The following is a 24,726-nucleotide window of genomic DNA, read 5'->3' on the forward strand; positions in this document are numbered from 1 at the left end:
ACCACTACGCATAACCTTTTTCCTGAGTTGCCCACTCAGGTTTTCCACCTTAGCCCTCGTAACTGCAGCAGGACCAATCCCTTGGCACAAGTCCAAGCGGAAAGATGGGGAGAGCAAGGATCCGATGTGCTCAGGTCCACTCTCAGTACCACTTAGAACCCCAATGTAGAGGGAAAGGTATCTCTCTCTGGAGTGAAAACAGTACCAATACATAAGCTGCTAACTTGTCTCATGCACCAAAGAAGGCTCCTCACCAGCACAATCATTGGCTAGATTTTCTGAAACAGGGTGCAAAAAGCAAGGGTCAGGGTTCCTGGGGACCAGGTCCCCTGCCAGCCGTAGATGTGATCCAGTTGTTGGTAAACCTGGTTTGTAAATTAGGGGTTACCAGTCCTTAAAACACCCATATACCCAGGCCTTAGCTGACTCTCAACCAACTCAGTTTATCTTTTGCAAGGCAGACCTCTACAACCTTGCTTTTTAATAGTTCCTCAGGGCAAAACTTTTAAGTAACACCATCAAGCCAAGTGGTGGTAAAAACTAGTCAAGGAGGCCAGTTATTTTTGACAGGTCTAATTTACTGACACAGTTAATAGCTAATTAACACATTAAAGTGCTGAGGCATGCACATATTTACTTAGAAGTTCTCTGAAGTATAATTTATAGTTAATTCTCTTCGAAGAAATGGCAAACATTCCCACTAACAAAAATAGATGGCATATACTAAAAACAATCCGCCTGAAAATGATTCTCAGCTGAAGTTCAAGTAGTGTTTTTGAAAGGAACATGGGTTAGCAATAAACAGAAATCACTAGCTCATTCAACCATGCAATTTTCAATTAGTAAAATACAGTAACTTGAATGAATTCTGTTAGAGGAAACCTTCAAAGTATCCCTTAAAAATTAAGTGTTTTCCCAACGGTGTGTACCTGATTTCCCATTTCAAACCAGTAAAAATGAAAATATTCACTTGGCGGAGATAATTTCCTAGTAACACGGGAGCTACTAGTTGCTGGAGTAAAGGGAGGGGGTAAAAGTGCTTTTCTTATGCTAGTAGCTTTGTGTACTTTTTGCAAATCCTTTGAAAGAAGAGTAGTATGGGGGGAAGGCATGAACTTTGAATTTCAGCTCTGTTCTTCTATTTACCCGCTGTGTACCCTTGTTTACATTAGCTAATCTCTCTGAGTCTCTGTTTTCTCATCTGTAAAACAGGGATAACAGCACTTACTTCACAAGATGAATAACATGAACAGAGTGTCTGGTGAGGGTAGAAACACATTGAAGCTTCCCTTCCATAATACTAAGATTTATTCCAAGCAGAAACTGGGGTCTTAACAGGGAAATCCATTAAATCTAGACATTTAGCTTTTTTCGGTCTCATTTTCCTTATAAGGAAAACTAGGATGACCATGATACCACTTGATGAGGAGGAATCAGAGCTTTGACCTCATATGGGAAATTCAAAATAATGACTCCATCATCTGCGTCCAAGAGGCTTGTTCTTCCATCTTAGACGAGGGAGCCATGAGCCTTCTCTCTCCCTTCTTGGATTTTCTTTTCAATCTACACCTTATGGGTGGTTTAAGGGGAGGGTTTGCCTGCTCAGGCCTGTGGCCACCAGGGCCACCCACAATGCAGCCTTCCCCTGGCACTGCAAAGGTAATGTCACAGAGTCCACGTGCAGCACGCTGTCAGCAGGACCTGCCTCAGAAGCAGCAGTCAACAGATGTGGCTGCCCTGGGAACACATGGCAGAGAAAAGACAAGCAGACGGGCCTGCTCTGAGAAGTTCCATTGAAGGTGGGAGAATCAACTCCTCTCTAAGTGAAAGTGCAGTCATGTCACTGAATCCCCCAAAATGTTATCCTGGGAGGTAAAGAAAAGTAAATCCATCGCTTTGCGGTAGGCAAAGCCACAAATGGCAGAGCCAGAGGGAAAAGTCTGATAAATCTAATAATGGTACACATTGAAAAGTTTTGTATGAGAAAAGTCTTCAGAAATCTAAAAGACAACCAATGGGCTGAGACTGCAACATATAAAACAAATCAAAGACTGACATCCAGAATTAAAAAAAAAAAAATCATTTAAACCAAAAGGAAACAACAGAACCATGGGCATAAGATATGGACAGGCAATTCACAAAAGATAAAATAAATGCACAGTACATAATAAGATGGTCAAAAACACTGGTAATCAAGGAAATGCCAATTAAAATAACATGATAACATGGAAAACTTAACGGTGAGAATGTGAAGAAATAGGTATTCTTATACACTGTTGTGGAATGTAATTTGGCAGTATAAACTGAATAGTAAAACGAATATTCTACTGCTCTTATGATACCATTTCTCATTATCTACTCTATAAAAAAACACATATGCACACACAAAGAGAAAAAATATAAAAATTTTCAGTAAAGCGCTGACAATGAAAAGTTGGAAGGGGTCCAATGTCCAACAATGCACAAATGGTTAAATAAACCAGTTTGTCCAGACTAATGAATACTATGCAGTCATGAAATATAACTACTTCTATATGTACAGACTGGAAAAAACATGTTATTAATTTCAGAACGTTGCAGAAAAATAGGTAATGTGATGTCATTTATGTATTTTACAGTCATTATCTAGATACATGAATGCACTTGGAAGGATATTTTGCAAGCTGGGTTGTATATAAATGTCACTCCTCTATTTGATCCATTCTCAACTCCCTATAAGAGCTTAATAATTGAGCGCTAGGCCTTCCTTCTTCCTCACTGACCACCATGCCCGCAAATCTTGATACCATGTCCACTCTCACCTCAGACGCATAAGGTGAAAGCTTCACTATTCTGCACCCAATAATCTCCAAGGAGCATTTATTTCTCTCTTCTCCCTTGTCCCCCCAACTGTCCTATAGAAGGGCGGATACCTATCTGGCACACTATTTCAGGTAATAATACAGTTACAACAGAAGAATGCACTTAGGACAGTAACTGTCAATCTCATATTCCTGAATGCAAACCACAGAAACAAGAGCCCGCCTGTTCAAAGCATCTACCTGGATGCATGCTCTGCAGAGCACAGGAAATTCAACAGTAATTCTAGGGAATCAACAGAGTCCCAGCTACTAATTTTACACAGCAGGACACAGACCCGGGTGTCACCCATCTAAAACCAGACACATATGCCCTTACAAGAAGGTTCCATCAAATACCACATTGAGCAACAGTTTGCTTTTCATGACAAGCACCATCTTAGGGGAATTAAATCTTGTCTTTTATTTACACAGCTATGCAAATAAAAGCTTGCAGTGCAGTAATAAAAGAAAAAGAAAACACCTCAAATCTAGAAATAATGTAAATGACCCTCCTTAAGTTTCTGCCAGAATCCATCTAGTCATGTGCTATAAAATCCTGAAAGAGCCTAGAACTTGAACAGTTATTGTCACCACGTTGACATCTACTATTGTCTTGAAACTAAAAGTCAGTTTTTTATGTGCACATCTACCTGTTGCTATAATGCAATGCAATATAAAGCCTAATTAACAAAAACAATGTAGAAAACCATTTTTAAAAGAACACCACGAGGGAGACCGGGGCAGCAGACCAGGGAGCATGGACACAGAACTTGTCAGTCTCCCGCACAAGATTCTTGCTGGCGCTCTACCCTCTGAGACACAGCTAAGGGCTATTTATTTTCCTAAATTCTGGAAAAAGCATTAGGCTGGCACGTTTGTAGAAGCGTTTTTTAGGGGGGTACCCCCTCCCCTCCTGCACTGTTGCCTTTTCTCCTGCCCACTTTTAAAAGAATTCACGAACCGGCTAAAGGAGTTCAGGGCAAGCTGATTTCTCTTTGACAAGTCAATGGTTCCATTTTAATCAGAATCCAGCTCTTCTGGGGAGGGCTGGATGGAGCACACATGCCCCTTCTGCTGCATGACTCCGTGTCCTAACAGTCCCACAAGAGAGACATGAGCGTCCCACAGCCGTGTCCTCTACTCTCAAGACGGCAAAGCTGCTTCCCTCCACCCCCGATGCCTGAAAATCACCCACGCCATCCAGACCTGTGTGCGTATAACTCCCACCCCAGGGTCCCAGGCTCTGACAAGCGCCCCCGCGGAACAAACCTCTGGGGACTCTCCCCAGTTCCCTCAGGCCCTGGGGGGGGGGGAGTGGGACCCGGACTCGAAGGAGTCTGGCCTGGGGGTCCCGCGGGGGTCGTGAGGCCCAGCGGGCACCCCCGCCTGCTGGCCGGAAAGAAGTGAGAGCCGGAGTGGGGGCCCAGGGGATGCAGACCGTCCAGCGCCAGCATGGAGGGGAAGTCCTTGCAGTTGGAGACACCCGTGGAGTCGGTAACGCACGTCTTCCACAGGTTGGCCCAATAGGTGGCGGTGGTGATGACCGTGCCGTCGATGGTGGACACCTTCCAGTAGTCGGTGGGCAGCGTGGAGGACACCAGCACCCAGCCCGAGATAGAGACCATAAAGGCGATAATCTCCGAGGCTGTGCTCGCCATGCCGCCCGCTGCAGCAGCGCTCGCGCTCACGTTCCCACTCGGCGCCACGACCCCCCGCGCGCCCGATCCCAGGACTCCGCCTCCTGCACCCCCGCCCCCGCCCCCGCCCCCGCCCCGCCTCGCCTCTCCCCTCCCAGCCCGCAGACCCGGCGCCAGGGGGCGCTCACCGACCTCAGGATGCGCCCTTTAAGGTCTGCCCAGCGGGTCGGTAGAAACGCCGGCCTGCGCTCCTTTCGTCCCCTGCTACCTCATCTCGGGTGCCGAAGACTCGCGGAGAATAGCTCTCCTGTGGGACAGACTGGCAGCCGGATATGGACAACCCGTGGCGTCCCACCTCCCTCCTCCCCTCCCCAGCCTACCCAAGACAAATAGCTTGACTTGCAGAGTACCTTGTAAAAGCAGTGCGGAAAATGCCTCTTGCGTGCCCTGCAAAGACGGGGCGTGGGAACGCAGCCCTGGAGTTGCTGAACTCTAAAGGTTTTCGTGCTACGCTTGTTGGGGTGACCCTGTTTGGCTTGTCAAGGAGGCATCACTGTGGCAGTCCTGGTCTTGAAATAGGCTTTGCCCTAAAATTCTGCAGTTCTGTTTGGCCAGGTACTACTATGTGGAAAGTCATCGTACAGAGGTGCCTGGCACCTAAATTCAAGATTGCCGCGTGTGAAAAGCACAGGATCCCTCAGAGCCTTCATTGCTGTCTGGAGCTTGAATGTTCCAGTCATTATGCTGACCTGCTGATACTAACGCACTCCGCACAGGACATGCATTTAAGACGTTTTTCCTGTAGGACTCTTCCAGCTCCCAGGTCTGAGTCTATTCAATGAATGATGGTTCTGTCACAGTGGAAACTGTTCTGTTTCTTGTTTTACTTTTTTACCACCTCCACCTTTCACACCTGATTAAAGAATAAACTCATTCATTCCTTCAGTGCTGTCTTAAGGTATACACAAAGATCAGGGTGTACTTTCGACTCCTGAGGTCACAAATCTGGGCACAAATGAGAGAACAAAGACACTGGCTTTATTATGGGGTTATTATTTGTCTGTTTAAAGTTCTTGCAGTTCTTGGGATGAACTTTCAGGATTCACTTCTTGCCAAAAGTAACCAAAGGTCTAAAACCTATAAAAATAAGTCCGCTACAATAAAGCTAGCTGCTGATCCTGTTTCACAATCTTCGTGCAGGGACACTTTGGTTCATTGTGAAGAATTTCTCAATTCCCCTTTGTCATTTTTTTTTAACCAAATGGATACAGAATGAAATTTGAGGTGATTAGATGTCTATTGAGAAGACAGGAGGTTGGACTACAGAACCACCAAAATTTAGATTTAGAAGGACCATTGAAGACTGTTAGGACGTGCTCACACTCAGTACAATTATCCTATCTATTTCTGGAGATAACACTCAGTTCATACTCTAACCTTCAGGGCCACAGGTTCAGGGCATGGCGGGGTGTGTTATGGTTTGGTTTGGTTTTGACAGCCTTCTAGAAAGTGTTTCTTCATGTGGAACCCAAACCTATCTCTCCTGAACTTCCACCCAACGGCAGTCATGTGCACGGAGAGACACAGGGTAAGTCTGACTACTCTTTGGCTGTGCAGCAGCCCTTGGGAGGTTTGTGCATGTGTGCTTGGCCATCTCGTGGCTTGTGTAAATGGGAATAAGGGTGAAGATGGTTGGCCTGGTGGGATGTACACATGCTGACACTACCGTACTGATGTGTCCCAACTTGTCCTGAGGTGTCACGCGGGGTTCACCACTAGGTCAAATTTACAGACAGTTTGGGAAGTACCTGCCTAACCCCATCCTTTTAATCTTCCCTGCTATTCAAAACACTCACCTTTGGGTATTGACTACAAAGTGCTCTCTACTCTTTTGTATGATGTACCTTTGTAAAGTGCTTTTACCATCTTGTTTCGTGCTCTCCCGCATATTTCCACTATTATTTCTATGTCATATTCCTCTCTGGATGATTTGCCTATTTCTGATCCAATTTACTGTTTAGAAAGCACAAAAATTCATGAACAATAAATCAGGACGTACACTCCAGAGTTTCCTAAAATTAAAAATTACACAAATTTTGGTTTTGTACGTTATTTCCTGGCCTTATTTGACAATCTTTTTGTGTATTTGTATCTTCCTCATGGTAGGCACTCACTAAAATTGTTGATTCTTTTTTTTTTTTAATAAGACAAAACCCTTACTTACTTTTGACACACAAAACAATGTAGTGTTGTGACCCTGAAGACACAAACAGGTCCTAATTAATCAAAAGCTTAGATATAAATTAATTTTTTTGGAACCAAAGGTATATTGTTTGTTAAATTAAGGAACTATGAAGTATGGTTTGGTGTTTTAGACCAGTTCCCGAAAGTTATTTAGCAGATAATGTAGCTCTATTATACTTTTAAAATCCATAAACCCACATCAGCATTGCAACATAGCTTGCAGAGGAAACAAATTCTGAATTCCAGCTTGAACTGCAAGAAAGATACTCCCCTCCACCCAACCAGTCTCTGCTCCATCACTGAATCAGCCCGTTTAAGCCAGAATCTCTGGGGGTGGCTCTAGTAGTGATCTTTCCAAAGCTTCTAATTTACAACCAGGTTGGGAACCATGGCTCTGACCATTTGAGATTCACATATATGTGTATGAACAGTTAATTTAGTAAAACAGATGATGTGTATCATAGAAAGAATATTAATTTCTTGATTGAAAATTTTGAAAAAAGAAATATTCTTTTAGTGTAGAGATTACAACATACAGTTTCAATTTAAAAGGAGTTGAAAATACCACAAGCAACCCATAAATTAAGAGCTGGATGGCAGTACTATTAGTTCCTTTGCCAGCTCAAACAGACTAGGGTCGTCATGCTTGTGGACTTGATTTATATTCTACTTTTATCCTTTGTTTATTCTATGAGGTTGGACAACCCTAAATTCTTTCATTTCCCTGGCATGTACTGCATATGTACTATAAAGAGTTATATTTTAGACCCCACAAATGCCTGACCAAAGGATGAAAAATATTAACTTTCTTAATGCCTGAAGAATATTATGTAATGAATCAACCATTTATTTTACAATATCTTATATCTAAACTTTTCAAAACCAGTTTAGTCAGAAGACACCTAAAACTACTACAGTCTACCACATAATTCAACGTAAAAATTTCCAGAAATTTAAACAGACTAAATAGAGATTTTTAAAAAGAAGTCATGGATAAATGGCCCGTTTTACTTTAAGATTATAGAGACCCAAATAACCTTTGCAGTTAATCTGCAAACCGATTTACAGAGTACCTTTCAACTGATAAATGCTTCCTTATTTTCTTTAAGATTCAGCTCACTGAAATTTTTATTTAACTATTCATAACAAACTTTTCTTATTTAAATATAAAAGTGAATACAGTTAGAAAATTACTTCTCCAAATTATTCAAAATAACATCTTAATTAACAATAATTTGATCTTTACAAAAAATGAAACTGTAGTTTTTTCCACTGAAAACTACTAATTTATCTATAAATTAATGTTTGTCATGAATATATTTTAATGTCTTGAAATATATTCTGAGGCTTTCTACTTTTGAGACCTAAACCACTGAGATTATCATTGGAAGTTATTTCTTTGGCATTATTACGCTTATTAAGGAAAAATGAAGGATTCCTGGGTGGGGAGTATGGGGTGAGGGCGTGTTGTTCATTAGGAGTGAAACCAGTTTAGCCGACTGAACAGGAGATTTGCAGAAATTCTTTACTTGCGATTCAACTCACCTGCCAAACTACACAAGTGTGCCTTTCAACAGTTCAAGGATTTTCTAAGCATCAAATGTGGTTTCAGTATACATTAGCTCCTTCCTAGATTCCAGTGAGGTGGCGTGCATCTAATCAGGTAGGAAGAAACTGAAGTCCTGATAAATGTGGCATTAATTAAAAAAACAACTGCCCAGGAGCCAAATATTGTTACACCACGTTAAAGAAGACACGAATACCAATACTAAGATAGTAAAATAGCACGTTCTTTCTTCTTACATTTTCTCTAACACCCTTAGTTTATCTCAGTGTTCTACACTAATTCTCTGATATTTGTAATCTACTTAGTATGAAAGCCACATAGCGACAAGAGTCGTTTTGAGAATGAACACTCATACTTAGCATTGTAACACTGTCTGTCTGTATGTATGTATATAACATATAAGTATATATGCAAATTATAAGAAAACAAACAGTATCTTATTTTGCCACTTGGTACCCTCTGAGACTGTACTGTATGAGAATATTTCAATGGGCCTATTGCAAATTAGTGCCATATGTCTTGTGGATTTGTTTTTCATGCATTCATTTAAAACCCACTCATTCTCAATTCTGAGGTCTCTTAGGATCACCTAGATTCCTCTTGAGCCCCTGAATGGGTAAAGTTTGGGCCTCAGAAGCTCAGAGCTGTCTTGGTGAACACGCTTTCCACCTGAGATCACTCTCATTCTGGGATGCTATAACCTTGCAGCGCTTGTAGATGGGTTTGTTCTATTTTGCTGGTCAATAGGCATCCTACGAGTATTAATTCAACCTACCCACTCATGTTGGGCAGCACTTAAATCTACATATTTTGGGCAAGTTGTTTTATTTATCTGAGTTGCAGCTTCCTCATTTGTAAACTGAAGGAGTTGTTTTGGATGATCTCCAAGGACGCTCTGAACCCCAGAAGTCTCTGAGTCTGATTCCTATTGAGCTCAACCAATCACAGACAAAATCAACAAAGAGAAGAGAGGCAAGAGTTTTCCTTTGGTGTCCCCACCACTTTCTTTTCTTCCCACTTCGTGACATTACCTCGTTAGATATAGTTAAAAGGGTTGTATGTGTATGGGGTTGTAGTGGAGGAGGAAGTACATGAAAATAATGTTTTTTTGAATCTCTATGTGTAGTGTTACTTTCAATTCTTATTTTTGTTTATCAGAAACATATAACATGGTAGTTCAATTCATTTATGAAACAGGGTGATATAGGGGATAGAGGGCAGATGAAGGAACTGACAAGACACGTGATAAAATTCTAGCTCTGTGTGGCCTTGGGCAGGTTACCTAATTGTTCTTCAACTATAAAACAGGAATAAGTCATGGCTTCTTTTGAAGTTATTGTAAAGATGAGAGACAATGTGTATTGTCTCCAAGGACCTGGAACATGGTAGATATTCAATTTATAAAATGGGGAGTATACAGTTCACTCATCCTCTTTCATTTCTTCTTCTCTCTTTAAAGTTAGAAAATTACATTTTTGCTAAAAGTGGTATTCATCAGAGTTAGACAGACACGCAATAAGTAAATAAGAATGGACTGTATTGTAAATCTCAAAGTAAAAAAACAAGAAGTGTTTAACAGAGTGCCAATGAAGAAGGCTGGTGCTGAGAGCAGAGGGTGAGAAACCAGGAACTAAGAGTGAGATTAGTCCAGGGGAAAGAAAGTGTGTGTGTGTGTGTGTGTGTGTGTGTGTGTGTGTGTGTGTGATGAGGAGGGGCGGCGGGGACCTACTAAATAGTGGAAGGGAGGAGTAAGGTAGCTAGCGCTGAAAAAAGATGGGTGGGCGTTGAGGAAAATTGGAGAATTGTTTTTACAGCCCCCATCTTTCTACATTACTATGTATAAGGGGTGGGAAACAGCACTTTCTAGAGCCTGTTTTACAAATGAAGAGATTTTTTCCCTCTCTTTGGTGCTCAGAATAGAGCTAGTGAGAGGTTTATTTAAAAGTACTCAGAAGTCCCATGTTTACCATTTGGCTCACTTCATGGGAAAAGTTATTGGAAGTTTAAAATGAATTCTTTAGAGGTCAAAAATGCAAGTTCTTAGAGAAACATACCCATAAGCAAATAAATAATTATGAGTTTTTTTCAAAATGTGGGCTTTCTTCTATTTTTAGCTAACAAACACATATATGAGTACCTTTTAGGTACCAGTCGCCATTCTGAGTAATTAACTCATTTAATAGCAACCTTAGGAAATTGGTAGTATTTTTATTTCCATTGTACAGATCCTCATCTGTACAACCAGACCACAGAGAGATAAAATAACTTCCACTGGAAGGTGGTGGAAATGGGGAATCAACTCAGCCAGTTTAGATCTAGCGTCTACACTCCTTTATAGTAAGTTGCTTCCTATCAAGACAACTCCTTGTAGTTTGTGTATTCCTAATATCCACTGAGTATATGAAAAAACACACACACAAAATGAATTAAAACAATTCTAGATAATTTGTATTTATTTTTCTAATGCAGGAGAATGGCTTTTATAATCAGATTGGAACAGAGACTCTAATTTCCTTATCAATTTCATTGTTTGACTAGATGTTGTCACAGGTGAATTGAAGTTCATTAATATGCTGTTTAACAATGTCCTGGGCAAGTCTGATTCATTATATCACAGTTTGTGTGTGGAACATTTATCTTAAAATGCGTATGTATATGTGTAGATGTATGTATGTTTACACATACGTGTGGATATATGAATGTATACACACATACTAAACACAGTGCATTAGAGTACTTTTCCAAGTCTGTCTTTTCCATACTTCGAGTGCTGTGCTCTCAGCCAGTTAGCATTTAATGAGCACCACCTGAATTATCTGAATTAGGGGTGTTCTGCCGTGTGTTATGGCCTGTCTCTCCTATGCTTATTTTGTTTTATGATGAAGCTTGACTCATATTAGCTGACAAAATGTGTGCTACAGTAAAACAAAGACAAAGTGTCCCAGTGAGATGTTAAAATGCAAGGTGTTTTTTGCGTTGTTGTTTTTCTTTTTCTTTTTCACCAGGTACCGCCTGGTTGTTTTTGAAAAGGCTATACTCCGTGTCATGCTCATGGCAGTGCAGGACGGTTCTTATTTTCTCATATCCTTGAAAATACTCGTTTTATCTGACTATGTAATTGTTATATTACTACTTTAAAACCCAAATTTGTCCATCTCCAAAGTTCCTGTTCTTATTATATTTAAATGATATCCTAGTCATCCAAATTTTGAAGACATGTTTTTAAAGATGAAAAATACAAATGCTCAAAAGTTTCAGACATTCCTGTATCCAAAGTTAAAAGACAGGTCATTATCCAAACAGTTTTGGTTCTATTACTGTTTGTTGTTTGCCATTGACCTCCTCTTACCTGATTATGAAAGAAAACTAGGGGTGTGGAAAAAGAGAAGTTTGTAATAATGCACTGAGGTATCAGGAAAATGTGTCTGTGTTTCAGTACTAGGGCAACGAAATAGAGGCTAAGAGATGAAAATAAAAGGGAAACAAGAATAACATGTAATAACAAAGGAAGATGTTTCCTTCTAATTGATAGAACATTGATTGGAGTGAAGGTGATAGGGTAGGAGATGAAGAGGATTTTTAATATGACCTTGTATTTGTGTGTGGAGTGAGGGGGGAAGCAGGACCATTGACCAACTTCTGCTTGATTGGGTTGCTTTAGCCATCGCTCTATAGATAGATGATAGATAGATAGATAGATAGATAGATAGATAGATAGATAGATAGATAGATAGAGATCTGATATGTATCTCTATCTACCTAAATCTATTATATCTGAGCACTAGAGATTTAAAGCATCTAAAGAGCGATGATTAGTGCTGTTGTTCTTGTGTGTTCTTGTGTGAAAAGGCAGAGTAGAATGACAGAATTAAGCATTTAGGTCATGTCAACATGACCAGTTCTTCTTTGCATTTTTCCGTTAGAGCTAAACTATCCAAGTGTTGGAAAAGAAACTTGTGACCAGAATCTCCTCATCACCAAATTTTATGCATTAATTGCCAGGTGTGCCCAAAATGCAAGATTTCTTGCCCACTGATCTTGGCCTTCCATTTCCTCTATCATATCCTTAAAGGCAACCCCAATGGCCATGGAATTTTCTGGGGGTGTGTGGGGACAGAGCCCCAGAAAGCAGTTTCCAGGCTCTCGGCCTCATGTGGAGAGGTGCTGGCTCAGATAGTGGATGGCCATCAGCTGTGGCTGGTTGGCCATCAGCTGTAGCCATTAAGCCATTGGCCACTGATATAACTGCCGTGGCTATGGAGGGGAGCCGAGGAGAGTGAAGGAGGAGACTGAAGGAGAGTCGAGGAGAGTCGGTCGGTTGGCAGCAAAGCGGACAGCAGGTCGCATGTCGTGTAAACACAGCCTCCAGTGAGACCATAGTGGTATGACTTCCCTACCTATGGCTCTGTGGGTGTTCCTTTTTGGCCTCACCATGTCCTGCGTTCTTATGTGGGGAGCGGGAGCAGAGACCCCGCAGGCCGCCCCGCACTACAGGGTGCCTTTAAGGAAATAGTTGAGAAAGCAGAGGTGAAAGCAGAGAGAATATCACTGAAACCTGGGAGGAATGACCACATATTAAGGGAATAGTGGCCTAAAAAAGCTACAGCCAGGCTATTTTGACTTCTGGGGATTCAAGCAATCAGGGAAGCCAGTGTAAGACAATGGGATTCATTGCCATGAGATGCTCAAAAAGCCTATATGGTTCATTCAGTTTTTGCTCCCATTTCGAGAACAGCATTATTATTCACTGAAGCAATTCAAAACACATTTATTGGGTGCCTGTTACGCTGCAGGCATCCTTCCATACATTGTAGGAATGGTGAATAAAACAGACAAATTCTCTACCCTAATACAATTTACAGTTTACTGGAGACGACAAGAACAAGGTAAGAAAAACATGTAGTGTATCAGATGATATACGCTAAGAAAAAATTTTAAGCCAGTGAGGAGTGGGGTGTTATATGAACCATGTATGTGTGTGTGTGTGTGTGTGTGTGTGTGTGTGTGTGTGTGTTGGGGGGTGGTTTTTGAGTTTTAGTTAGGTAGCCAGAGAAGCCTTTCCTGTGAAGATGACTTTTGGGTAAAGACCTGAAGAAATGAGTGAGTTAGCCATGTGGACAGTTTCAGGCAGAGCATTCTCAGACTGGGGGAGTGCATCTGACTTGTCTGAGCAACATTGGAGAAGCCAGTGTGACTGCAGCGGGGGAAATGAAAGGGAGAACAGTGGGCGGTGAGGACAGAGAGGTAATGCGGTTTCCGTCTGTATGTGCCTGCCTGTGTTTCCATGAGTGTCTGTGTGTATATCTGAGTGGCTGTGTCTGTGTGTCTTTGTGTATGTCTGTTTCTGTATTCCTGTGTCTGTGTATGTGTCTGAGTGTGTATCTGTTCTTATGTTCATGTGTTTGTGACTGTGTGTCTATGTGTGTCAGGGTGTATCTGTCTTCGTCTATGTGTGTGTCTGCATGTCTCTGTGTATGTCTGTTTGTGTGTTCATATGTCTTGTGTCTTTGTATGTCTATTTCTGTGCGTGCCCATGCATCTTTGTGTGTTTTGTGAGTGTGCATGTATGTGTGGAAGGGTATATAGAAGCTTGTGGAGGGCTCTGTAAGTCCTAAAAACAACTTTGGCTTTTATTCTGACTGCAATGGGAAGACATTGGTAGTTTTTGTAAAGAGATGGGATATTGGACCTGCATTTTAGGATTACTGAGAATCGCTTAAAGGGAGTTCAGTGCAGAAGCAAGGATCCCAGTTGGAAGGCTAGTGCAATAATCCAATCGAGTGACTGGTGGATATGATGAGGCTGGTGGAAGTAGAGCGGAAAGAAATGGTCAAATTTTGCATCTGTTTTGAGGGTAGAGCTGACAAGATTTGCTGATTTCTGGCTGTGATGTATGAATGAAAGAGAGAAGTCAAGGAAGACGTGAGGTTTTTGGCCTCAGCCACTGAAAAGATGGACTTGTTTCCTGAGATAAGGAAAGGTCTAGATGAGCAGGTTTAGGGGTGAATATCAAGAGTTTGGTTTTAGATATGTTGAGTTTGGCGTACCCCCTCGACAGACATCCAGGAGGAGAAATCAAGTAGGCAGTTGAATCTACAAGTTCTAAAGAGAGATGAGAAGGAACCAACAAAAGAGCTGGAGAAGGCATAGCCATCCAGGTTGGAGAAAAACCAGGGAGAGTTCTGGAAGCCATGTAAAGAAACTTTTTTTAAGGAGGAAGAAGTGGAAGGATTAATGGTGTCACAAGCTGCTGAGAAGACAAGTCAAATAAAGACTGAAGAAGAAAGACCTTGGAGGTCCTGGAGATCCTTGACGGGAGCTGTTTTGTGGAGAAGGCTGAGCAAAAACAGATGGGAGTATGTGGGGTGGAGAATGAGAGGAAAAATGGAGACAGGAAGAGTAAACAGTACTTTAAAGACCAGAGAGAAATAGTGTGAGGGCTAGAAGGAAAGTAGAATCATGAAAGCCTTTTTTTAAAAAAATTTTTATTGTTTAAGATGAGAGAAATAATCACACTTTAGGGCCTCCTACTGGCCTGTAAGGTATCAACTCAAGAAAGGTGCTCTTTCCTGTGTGCAACTGCAGGTCCGCACCAGGGCACACGACTTTGAGAGCAGAGTATGGGCACAGGGTCCTATGCCATACGCAGCCATGTCCCCAAACTATTTCATCATCACTCTCTTCCTCACTGTATTGTCATCTGGTTAAGTTCTATAAGAAAATAGTTCAGATGCAGCTTTTCCATCTATATGTCTTTTTGACTTTGTACTGAAATACATATCTTAGTTTGATGTCATTTAAAAACAATATGGCTTATAGTTCTACAACATTGGAGTTAGAAGGTACTTTGAAAATTGTTTAATTCAACATTTTACAGATGAGGAAACTGGCGTCTACAAGTGACTTCTTAATGTATATTAAGTTATAAAGTGAATATTGAAGTACTGTATCACTTAGAATAATTGTGTATGTTCATACATTTTGTGTATGTTCTTCTTCAAAAATGTGAATTTGAAAAATTATCTGTGTTTAGTGCTGCAGAAAAATCTCAATTACAAGCAAGATTTGAATATTTAAAAATTGAAAACCATCATATTTCATACAGGTTCTCCTCGATGACATATTTGTGCCAATAAATATTTACAAGTATGTTTCTAGGAGGTTTTTGTTTCAAGTTAATGCAGAGTCACCTGTATAAATGGCCTTTGAATAGTAACATGAAAAGAAAGGAAATAACAAAAGAATTGTATGCTGATAATAGGGTAGACAGATAATAGACACACCTCTTTTTGTGGTTCAAAGCAATAGCTGTTTCTGTGTTTGATTTAGGGTTTGTGAAGAATTAATAAAAAGATCTAAAAAGCAAATTGAAATCATGTTTTACCTGTAATTATTATAACTGCCACACCTCTAGGATTTGAGACATAAGTCTTCCTGACAAACAAATATGCCCTAAGTCAACTACTTCCCCACCATGCAATTCACTCACATACGTAATCCTATAGAGTTAAGCAATGATTTGTTTTCTAATCAAAACAGTATATGAAGATTATATTGTAATTTTTCTGAGATTTAAATGAAGACGCCAATAAAATTTGGTTAAGCAACCTCAATGATTTTGTTTGTTAGTTTCTAAAGTTTAAATACTGTAGAGGAGAAAAGCAAATAATAAAATTCCATTATTTTATATTAATTTCCAAATTTGATTGAGAGGATCAATTAAATTAAAGCATGGATGTTATAAAACTGGATATATTATGGGCATTTGATAAGTAGTTGTTGGATTTAATTGTATTAGTCAAAAAGGATAAATGACAAAATATTGAATGGAATGTTACTGATAGACTCTCAACATCCTTCTGTAAATGTCTAATTTTTAGTGAGTCTTTCAAGTAAATAATCTTTTTAAACGAAGAAAAGTCATATCCTTTCAAATTATAATTTTGCAACAAATGTGGGGCCTTATTTTATACTTCAAATTAATTCTCAAATAATTGTTCTCTTTTGTCTTTTAAAACCCATCATATATACACATGTAAATAATACATTTATCACTAAAGACTTTTTTTACACATGGTTTGGAATCGCACAATATGAATTTAAGAAAATGCAGTATGTTTTTTCATGTGTTTGTTTTGTTCCATTTGAAAGCAGAGTTGACTTCTAGTATATCTCATGTTATTGTGCTTCGCATGACTGTGCTTCACAGATGTTGTGGGGGGGTTTTTTGTTGTTTTTTTTGTTTGTTTGTTTGTTTTCAAATTGAAGGCAAGACCTTCCACCAGCAGAGATTATGACTTGCTTTTCACCATGGGCTGGAACTGAACCTGCAGTATCTCCAAGGTATGCCTGTACCTGTAATCTACCAGGAAGAGCTACGTGGTCAATTTGCTCACAGATTAGGAACACCAATTTCTTGTATCCTTTTTCTTTCTTATATTTTTAAATTTGGACCTTTTATTGCTCTTCACCTTTTTCCCCCTTCTTTAAATTTTCAATTAAAGTTGACATTCAATATTATTTTGTACTAGTTTCAGGTATACAGCATAGTGGTTAGACCCTTGTATAATTTAAGTGTTCCCCTGGCACTATAGCACTATACCTAGTTATTACCGTATAACTGACTATATTCCTTTTGCTTTAATTTACATCCCCATGACTATTTTGTAACTACCAATTTGTACTTCTTAATCTCTTCACTTTTTTCACCCTGTCCCCCAACTCCCCTCCAATCTAGCACTCTGATAAATCTAGTACCCATCTGACACCGTACATGGTTATTACAATATTATTGACAATATTCCTTATGCCATACCCTACACCCCCATGACTACTTTGTAACAATTAATTTGTACTTAATCCTTTCCATTTTTTCACCCACCCTCTCAACCCCCATCCCATCTGGCAACCATTAAAATATTCTCTATAAGTTTGTTTCTGTTCTGTTTGTGTGTTTGTTCTGTTTTGTTCTCTGGATTCCATATATGAGCAAAATCACATTGCATCTGTCTTCCTCTGTTTGACATAATTCACTCAGCACAACACCCTCCAGGTCCATCCATGCCACCACAGATGGCAGGAACCCACTCCCTTCCCTGGCTGAGCCATATTCCGTTGTATGTATGTACCACCTCCCCTTTATCCATTCATCCATCTATGCACACCCAGGCTGCCTCCACATCTTGGCCATTGTAAATAATGCTGCAATGAACATATGAATGCATATGTCCCTTGTAAGTAACATTTTGGGTCTCTTCAAATAAATACCCAGAAGTGGGATTACTGGGTCCTTCTTTGTCTTTTGTTATAAACTTCATTTTAAAGTCTGTTTTGTCTGGTACAAGTATTGCTACCAGGCCGGCCTCGTGGCTCAGGTGGTTGGAGCGCCGTGCTCCTAACGCATCACGTGCTGCTGTGAGTGGCTGGCAGGCATCATGAGCGGCTGGCAGCTGTCTAGAGCTGCTGTAAGCGACTGCCTGAGGCGGGGAAAGGGGAGAGCGCAAGGCTCATAACACCACCATGGGCCAGGGAGCTGTGTCCTACAGTAGACTGAGAAACAATGGCTTGAACTAGAGTGGGGGTGGGGGGTGGAGAGGCAGAAGAAAGGGCGGGAAGTATTGCTACCCCAGCTTTTGTTTGTTTTTTTGTTTCCATTTTCATGAAATAACTTTCCATCCCTTTTCTTTCAGTTTGTCTGTGTCTTTCAATATGAAGTGAGTCTCTTGTAGGAAGCATATGTAAAAGTTTAGTTTTCTTATCCATTCAGCCACTCTATCTTTTGACTGGAGTATTTAATCCATTTACACTGAAAGTAATTGTTGATAGATATGTAATTATTGCCATTTGATTTGCCCTTCCTAGGTTTGTATATGTATTTACTTCATCAGGTGAGGGAAGTTTTCCATCATTATTTCTTCAAATAGGTTTTCAATTCCTTGCTTCTCTCTTCTCCTTCTAGTACCCTTATGATGTGGATGTTGGTACACTTGATGTTGTCCCAGAGACCCTTAAACTAGCCTCATTTTTTTTTTTCATTCTTTTTTTCTTTTTGCTGATCTGATTGGATGTTTTCTGCTACCTTGTCTTCCAAATCACTGATTCTATCCTCTGCTTCCGGTAGTCTGCTGGTGATTCCTTCTCGTGCAGTATTCATTTCAGTTATTGTAGTCTTCATTTCTGACTGGTTCTTTCTTATGGTTTTTATGTCCTTTTCTTATGCTTGTTATCTCTTTGTTGAAGTTCTCACTAAGTTTCTTGAGAATCCTTATAACAGTGCTTTGAACTCTGTCTCTGGTAAGTTGCTTGCCTGCATATTGTTTAGTTCTGTTTCTGGAATTTTCTCCTGTTCTTTCATTTGGGATGTACAAGGTGTAATCAAACAAGATGGTGAATGTTTCAATAAAAATTGAAAAACCACTTATTACAGTAAAAGACACATTACCATTAAACCCCCTCAAAACATCCCCCTCTCCTGCTTCTAACACACTTATCCCATAGTTTTTTGCCACTTTCTGAAGCAGTTCTGGAAGTCCACTGCTTTGAATGTCTTTAGTTGCACTGTCATGGCTGCCTCGAGGTCCTGAATCGATTCAAAACGTTTACCTTTCAGGGTCATTTTGACTTTGGGGAAGAGCCAGAAGTTGCGCAGTGCCAAATCAAGTGAATAAGGTGGATGAGAACACACCGAAATTGCCATACCATATTGAGATCAGAAAATATCATGAATGCTGCTGTCAAGTGCCATCCAACGGAAAGGCAGGGATCTTCAATACGGGAAGTGGCATGAATGTCAAAACTAAGAACAGTGTGCGACAAGCTTCAACTTGTTTGATGCAGTCAGTCAGATGTAAGCTACAGTTGAGAGAAGGTGTGTTTTAAAGTGTGTCGTAAATCATCCTCCATCATGACAACGCTCCGTGTTTGTTTCCTCATTTTGGCTGCCTCTCTGTGTTTTTTTGCTACATATTAGGTAGATCTTCTACTTTTCCTAGTCTTGCTAAGTAGCCTTATGTAGTAGGTGCCCTGTGGGACCCTGGCACGGTCTCCCTGGTCACCTGCTCCGGGTGCTCCAGGAGTGTCCCTTGTGTGGGTTGTATGTGCCCTCCTGTTATAATTGAGCCTTGACTGTTATTGGCACATCAGTGGGTGGGATTGACCCACAGGCTGATTGCCTGTGGGGTTTAGCCATATTTGCATCTTACGGGCTGCTGTGCAAGGGGTTTACACCATGGAGTGGGATTGGCACGAGTTGGCTATGGTGCCTGTTGAGACCACCCTTCGGGCGTGCCACTATGGGGTAATTGGGTGGTGCTCTGTTGTAACCTGAAGCCAACCTCCAGGTATGCTGGTTCTGGAGCTTCTTGGGAGGGGCTCCAGTGCAGGCCAAGGTCAGCCACTGCCTATGACAGGCTAGAGACTACTTGGTAAGAGCTACAAAGTGATCCATAGTTGGTTGCTGCCTCTGCTGGACCTGGAGTCACGTGGGAGATGCTATGCTATGAACGGAGGATGGCTGCCACCAGTACCGGGTCTTGGTAGTTCTGAAAAAAGCCCCCAAAATTTGAGGACTGATGCCACCGGCCAATTCCTGTAAGGTGCAGCTGCTGAGAAAGCCTCACATGGTAGTGGTATAGAGTTGGCTGTGACAGGGTCTCAGTGAGTCACCAGGGTAGAGTGAGCAGAGCTCACCAGACCAATTCAGATTCAGATTGGCCATTGGTGTGCTGGGTGAGTTAACACAGGAAAGATGGCACCTGCCTGCCAGCTGCATGGGAGATGGACCCCACACAGGGAAAATAGCAACAATCCCTCCAGTCTTCACCCCGAACTTACACAACTCAGTCTTTCCCCGTATGTGTCTGATGCCTCCTGAGTCACTGTCCCTCCTCCAGAGCTCAGGGTGAGTTCCTGTGAGTGAGTGAGACTGTGTGGGGGCTCTTTAAGAGGATATCTGGGTTTCCTGCAGCCTTTTGTCCCACCTGGACAATCAGAATCCCCACTGTTTTTCATAGCCAGATGTGGGGACTTCTCTTCCTGGCACCAGCACTCTGAGCTAGGGAGCCTAGTGTGGGCTCACTCCTCTGAGGGGATCCTCTGTGGCTGAGATACCCCTCCCAATTTTCAACTACCACAGGGGGGTTTGGGGCTGGCTCGTTTTGTGTCTCCAACCCTCCTAAACCAGACTCAACATGGCTTTTTCTTTATATCCTTAGTTACAAAACTTCTGTTCAGTTAGACTTCAGATGGTTCTCCAGGTGACTGTTTTATAATTTGGTTGTAATTTTGATGTGTGTTCACAGGATGAGACCAGCACAGCGTTTAGCTACTCCACCACTTTGGATCTCCAGAAATCTCTTCTTGTATCCTTTTTCTTACTTCTGACTTTCAAAATGCGTGTATTTCATTGGTTTAAGAAAAACCAAGCTCAGCTTTAAGTAGTAATGCACCTTCTCAATCCAACCTATGTAAAATTGCCACACTCTTTCATCCTCACCACCTTCAAAGCTCCTGCTTACTCTCAGTCTCAGGGCACAAGACTTCTCAAAAGGGTGGATTTTAAACCCCCCCACATATACTAGTGTCTGCTTTACCTAATCACTGGACAAATGTAAATGTGAGTCTGTGTGTAAATGTGAGTCTTTACTGATTCTGTGTTTTACCATGGTTATAACTATGACTCTGACTCTATAACCTTTTTTATTATTTACTGAATGTAGCATACATATTTCCAGTGCCATGTTTGTTTTTCTGGCCAAACAGGGCCAAGAGGATCCACATATGTGTTATTTCAAAATCACACTGACCTTTGAAGTACATACATTAATATTCTAAGTAAAATAATTTTCACATACATGAAATAATGAAGTTTAAATGCCACCCTGCCCTAATCTCTATCATTGTAAAGTAATGAGCATAAAATACCATTTTTACGTATGAAAAATATAAGGTCAACGCAGCATTGGAAGTTTTTCTGGGTTTTTTGTTTGTTTGCTTGCTTTTTATCATTACACTTAAGTGCAATGTATGGAAACAGCACTGAACGGCCATAAAGGACCTGACATCTAGTTCCAGCTCTGTCAGTACTTTGTTAATTTATATTTACTTTGGCTCATTTTTCCCTTCTAAAATGTAAGTGTTGAAGGGAGTCTGTAGAATTCTGCCTAGCTCTAACAATAAAGGGAGGAAATAAAAAATGCAGTAGGGGAATATTATTTCCTCCTCCCCTTCAAACAGTGCTGACAAAGAAAAACAAGAAGAAATGGTGGCGACAAAGGAAAGGAGAAACAGGAGGGAAAGAATGCTTTACATACAGAGCAAACTGGGTAAGAGTGTGATGGAGTTCTTGTACACACATGGAACCAGCAGGAGAGTTGGAATCAATGAGAAATCTTTCTCATTACTCCAGAGATTTACCTTTCAGTTCTCAAATTTTGCCTAAGTTTTATTCATCCTTACCTCAACTGCCTATACCCTCCCGGTGGTGTTCACTTGCTTATACTTGTCTCTTTTAATTGAAAATAAAGAACAGTAACCTCAGCCTGGTTAGTCCAAATCCCTAACTGTCCCCCACACGTGTTAGAAAGAAAAGGCAGAGAGAGTTTCAGTTTCATGTGTGTACAGCCTGATTCCTGTAGATCTATGCTAGGGCATCGGTGCCTATGTTTATTTTCATGGTTGGAATTAAATAATTTGTAGAAGGTCCCACAGCAGGTTAATGATGGAGCCAGATTTAGCATGCACAGCTGCTGATTTCTCAGTGCGGGCCCTGGGCCACTGGGCCACGTGGCTATTCCACATGTTGTTCCAAATCACACACTTGCCAACTGCAAGGAACTTCCTATGCCAATTGTTGTGAACAAGTTTCATTAACCATAACACATCCAAAAGAGCCTAAACACCAAAACCTTGAAACCTTATACATATTACGCATCTCTTTCAGTTCTAAACAAAAATGTGGCACAGAGTATTGAACTGGTTTTATGAATGTCAGTGGGAAGAAACAGTATTACAACAAACATGAGACTTCACTCGATTACTCAAGCTCTTAAGTTAGAGGTCTGAACATATTTTTACAGGTCACAAAGGGAACTAACTTTAAGAATTGATATAATATCATTTCTCAGTGAGAGCCACTAGCCAGCATCTTTTTTTTTTGTTTTTTTCCTGATATTTTCAAAGGATACCTTATATGCCATGTGTTTCTTATCTAATTCAGACTAACAAATAAAAAGCAGTCTTTTGTAATTTAATATATATCCTCATAGATTTCAGTGGTAAACAGTTCTCAAAGATAAATGCTTGTTAAAGGATTAAGATTATCCTTGGAAAGCTGGATATAAGAAGCAAAAGAATCATAATTATTTGAGCTCCAAAAAAGGGAGCATCTTCTTAGTTCCACAGCTTTTCTCAAAAAAAGAAAGGAAGGAAGGAAAGAAGGAAGGAAGGAAGGAAGGAAGGAAGGAAGGAAGGAAGGAAGGAAGGAAGGAAGCATAGATGGAAGGAAGGAAGGAAGGAAGGAAGGAAGCATAGATGGAAGGAAGGAAGGAAGGAAGGAAGGAAGGAAGGAAGGATAGATGGAAGGAAGGAAGGAAGGAAGGAAAGCTAGATGGAAGGAAGGAAGGAAGGAAGAAAAAGGAAAAAAAGGAATATGCTAGGGTTCTCATGACAATATTCTGGAAAGGTAGAAATATAGCCTCTGTAAGAAATAAAGCCATTTTATAACCAGCTTTTTTATTATTCATTTACATTTATGTATTATTAATACTCTTAAATAATGCAATGGCTTTCTTCTAGCTATACATTTCTAGTTAATTTTTTTTTTACTTTTATTACAAAATCAGATTCGTTTTCAAAATAAACTGATTTCAGAATGTGAGTTTTACCGCACTGAATGTGGCAAACCTTTTAAAGTCATGTACCTACTGGAAAATGGTCATTTCAGAGAAGATATATTGAAACAATGCTCTATTTCCAAATGTTTCAATATAAATACAGAATCTATAAAAACAGACTCAAAATCCAATCCTATCACTAGCCTCCTTAGTCTTCTGTATTGTAAGATGTACTTGTATCTTTGACTCCTTCCTATCCTCTACTTCACATAGCTGTCCTCAAACATTTTTGGTGGCTAATTGGCCTGGTTTCTATTGTTGGAGAGCAATAGGAAGTTTCAGGAATCAAACGAGTTGAATATTTAAAACTCGTCTTGTTGGTGGAGTCTACAGGAATAAAATCTAAGGGGGTGAGGGGGGGTTGTTGCCATAAAGGGCACAGTAGAGCAAGGGTGTTGGCTGTGGCAGGAGGCAGAGAAGCAGGAGCAGTCATAGGCCCGTAAAATCCAGAAAAGAAAATGTGGTCCAGGCTGTGCCCTAGAGATGAGATTAAATCTCATGGTCAGGAAAGGAGGAAGCTGGACAAGATGCAGTGTGAAAATTTCAAGGCGAACATACACATTGACATTGCAGTTGGATAGAGTGCCCGATGAAGGGAAGTCTGGGCCAGTCACAAGCAGATATCAATGTGATGAATTAGAGCACTCCATGATTGTAGAAGGAGGGTAGTAGATATGAGCACTTATTAGTGATTCTTAGAAATAATTTGGCAATGGGTTATCGATTTGTAAGCAAATGAAAACTGGAAATAATGCTTGGTTATTGTTGCCATATTAGTTCCCTATCCAAAATATATGCAGATTATCTTGGCAAGGTCATTTTAGAGTGATACATTAGGATGGACTGTTAATTTAGCTCTTGCTCTCCACTTTGTGCTATTTGTATGTTCCCACAGGGGCAAGCAGTTATTTGAGTTCTAGTTAATAGCCACCAGTGACTCATCAAATAGCAAATACATTTCAGTGATTCTCTACTCAAAGTTGGTTTCATTTTTAGGGGCTAGAAGCCAGTCAAATGGTGTTATTTCCCCTGGATAACTGTTCATTATTGCCACCCACCAACAAATTATCAGGCAGTTAGGTATGCTAAAGAAGCTAGAATGTGGAATCCAAGCCAGTTAGTTACAGTAGCAGGAATAAGCTAGCAAATGCATCAGATCTTTAAATTTGGAAGTGGCATTCTGTAAAGTAAGGTTGTACCTTTATATATTTCAAGCAAAGAATTTGGTTACATGGATTTCTGTTAAGTAAGGGATACCTATAGCACATTTACCACCATTAAAAAAAATGGCTTCTTTGCATTTTTCTTTTCTTTCCATAACTTGCATTTATGAAGCACTTCAGCACATTTTTGGCACCTCATGCCCCTAGAAAATGTATGCAAATCATGGACTCAACCTAAAGAAATAGCTGAGAACAGAATTCATGTCATCCTCTCTATTCACCAGTCATACTGCTTCTTGTATATGAGAAGAGCCATACATACTATTTGAAATACAAACAATTTCAGCTATGGCGAAACAAAACAAATGATTAGCTATTAACCAT

The 24,726-nt window shown here is 40.5% G+C and overlaps 1 protein-coding gene across 2 annotated transcripts in view; it reads right to left on the reverse strand.

The window, feature by feature from the left end:
• The window catches only part of CLDN10 (claudin 10), a 108,077-nt gene that overhangs the window by 16,418 nt on the left and 66,933 nt on the right, over positions 1-24,726 (reverse strand). The window contains exon 1 of one of the 2 annotated variants that reach the window (XM_081046355.1): positions 4,279-4,584. The exons of the other annotated variant lie outside the window; for it this stretch is intronic. Coding sequence (XP_080902481.1) covers positions 4,279-4,498 — 220 coding nt within the window. The 5' untranslated portion in view covers positions 4,499-4,584. Of the gene's footprint in view, positions 1-4,278; positions 4,585-24,726 lie in introns of those variants that run through there. 2 annotated transcript variants of the gene reach the window in all.

Source organism: Rhinolophus hipposideros (assembly GCF_964194185.1).
Source record: "Rhinolophus hipposideros genome assembly, chromosome: 4".
NCBI lineage: Eukaryota > Metazoa > Chordata > Mammalia > Chiroptera > Rhinolophidae > Rhinolophus > Rhinolophus hipposideros.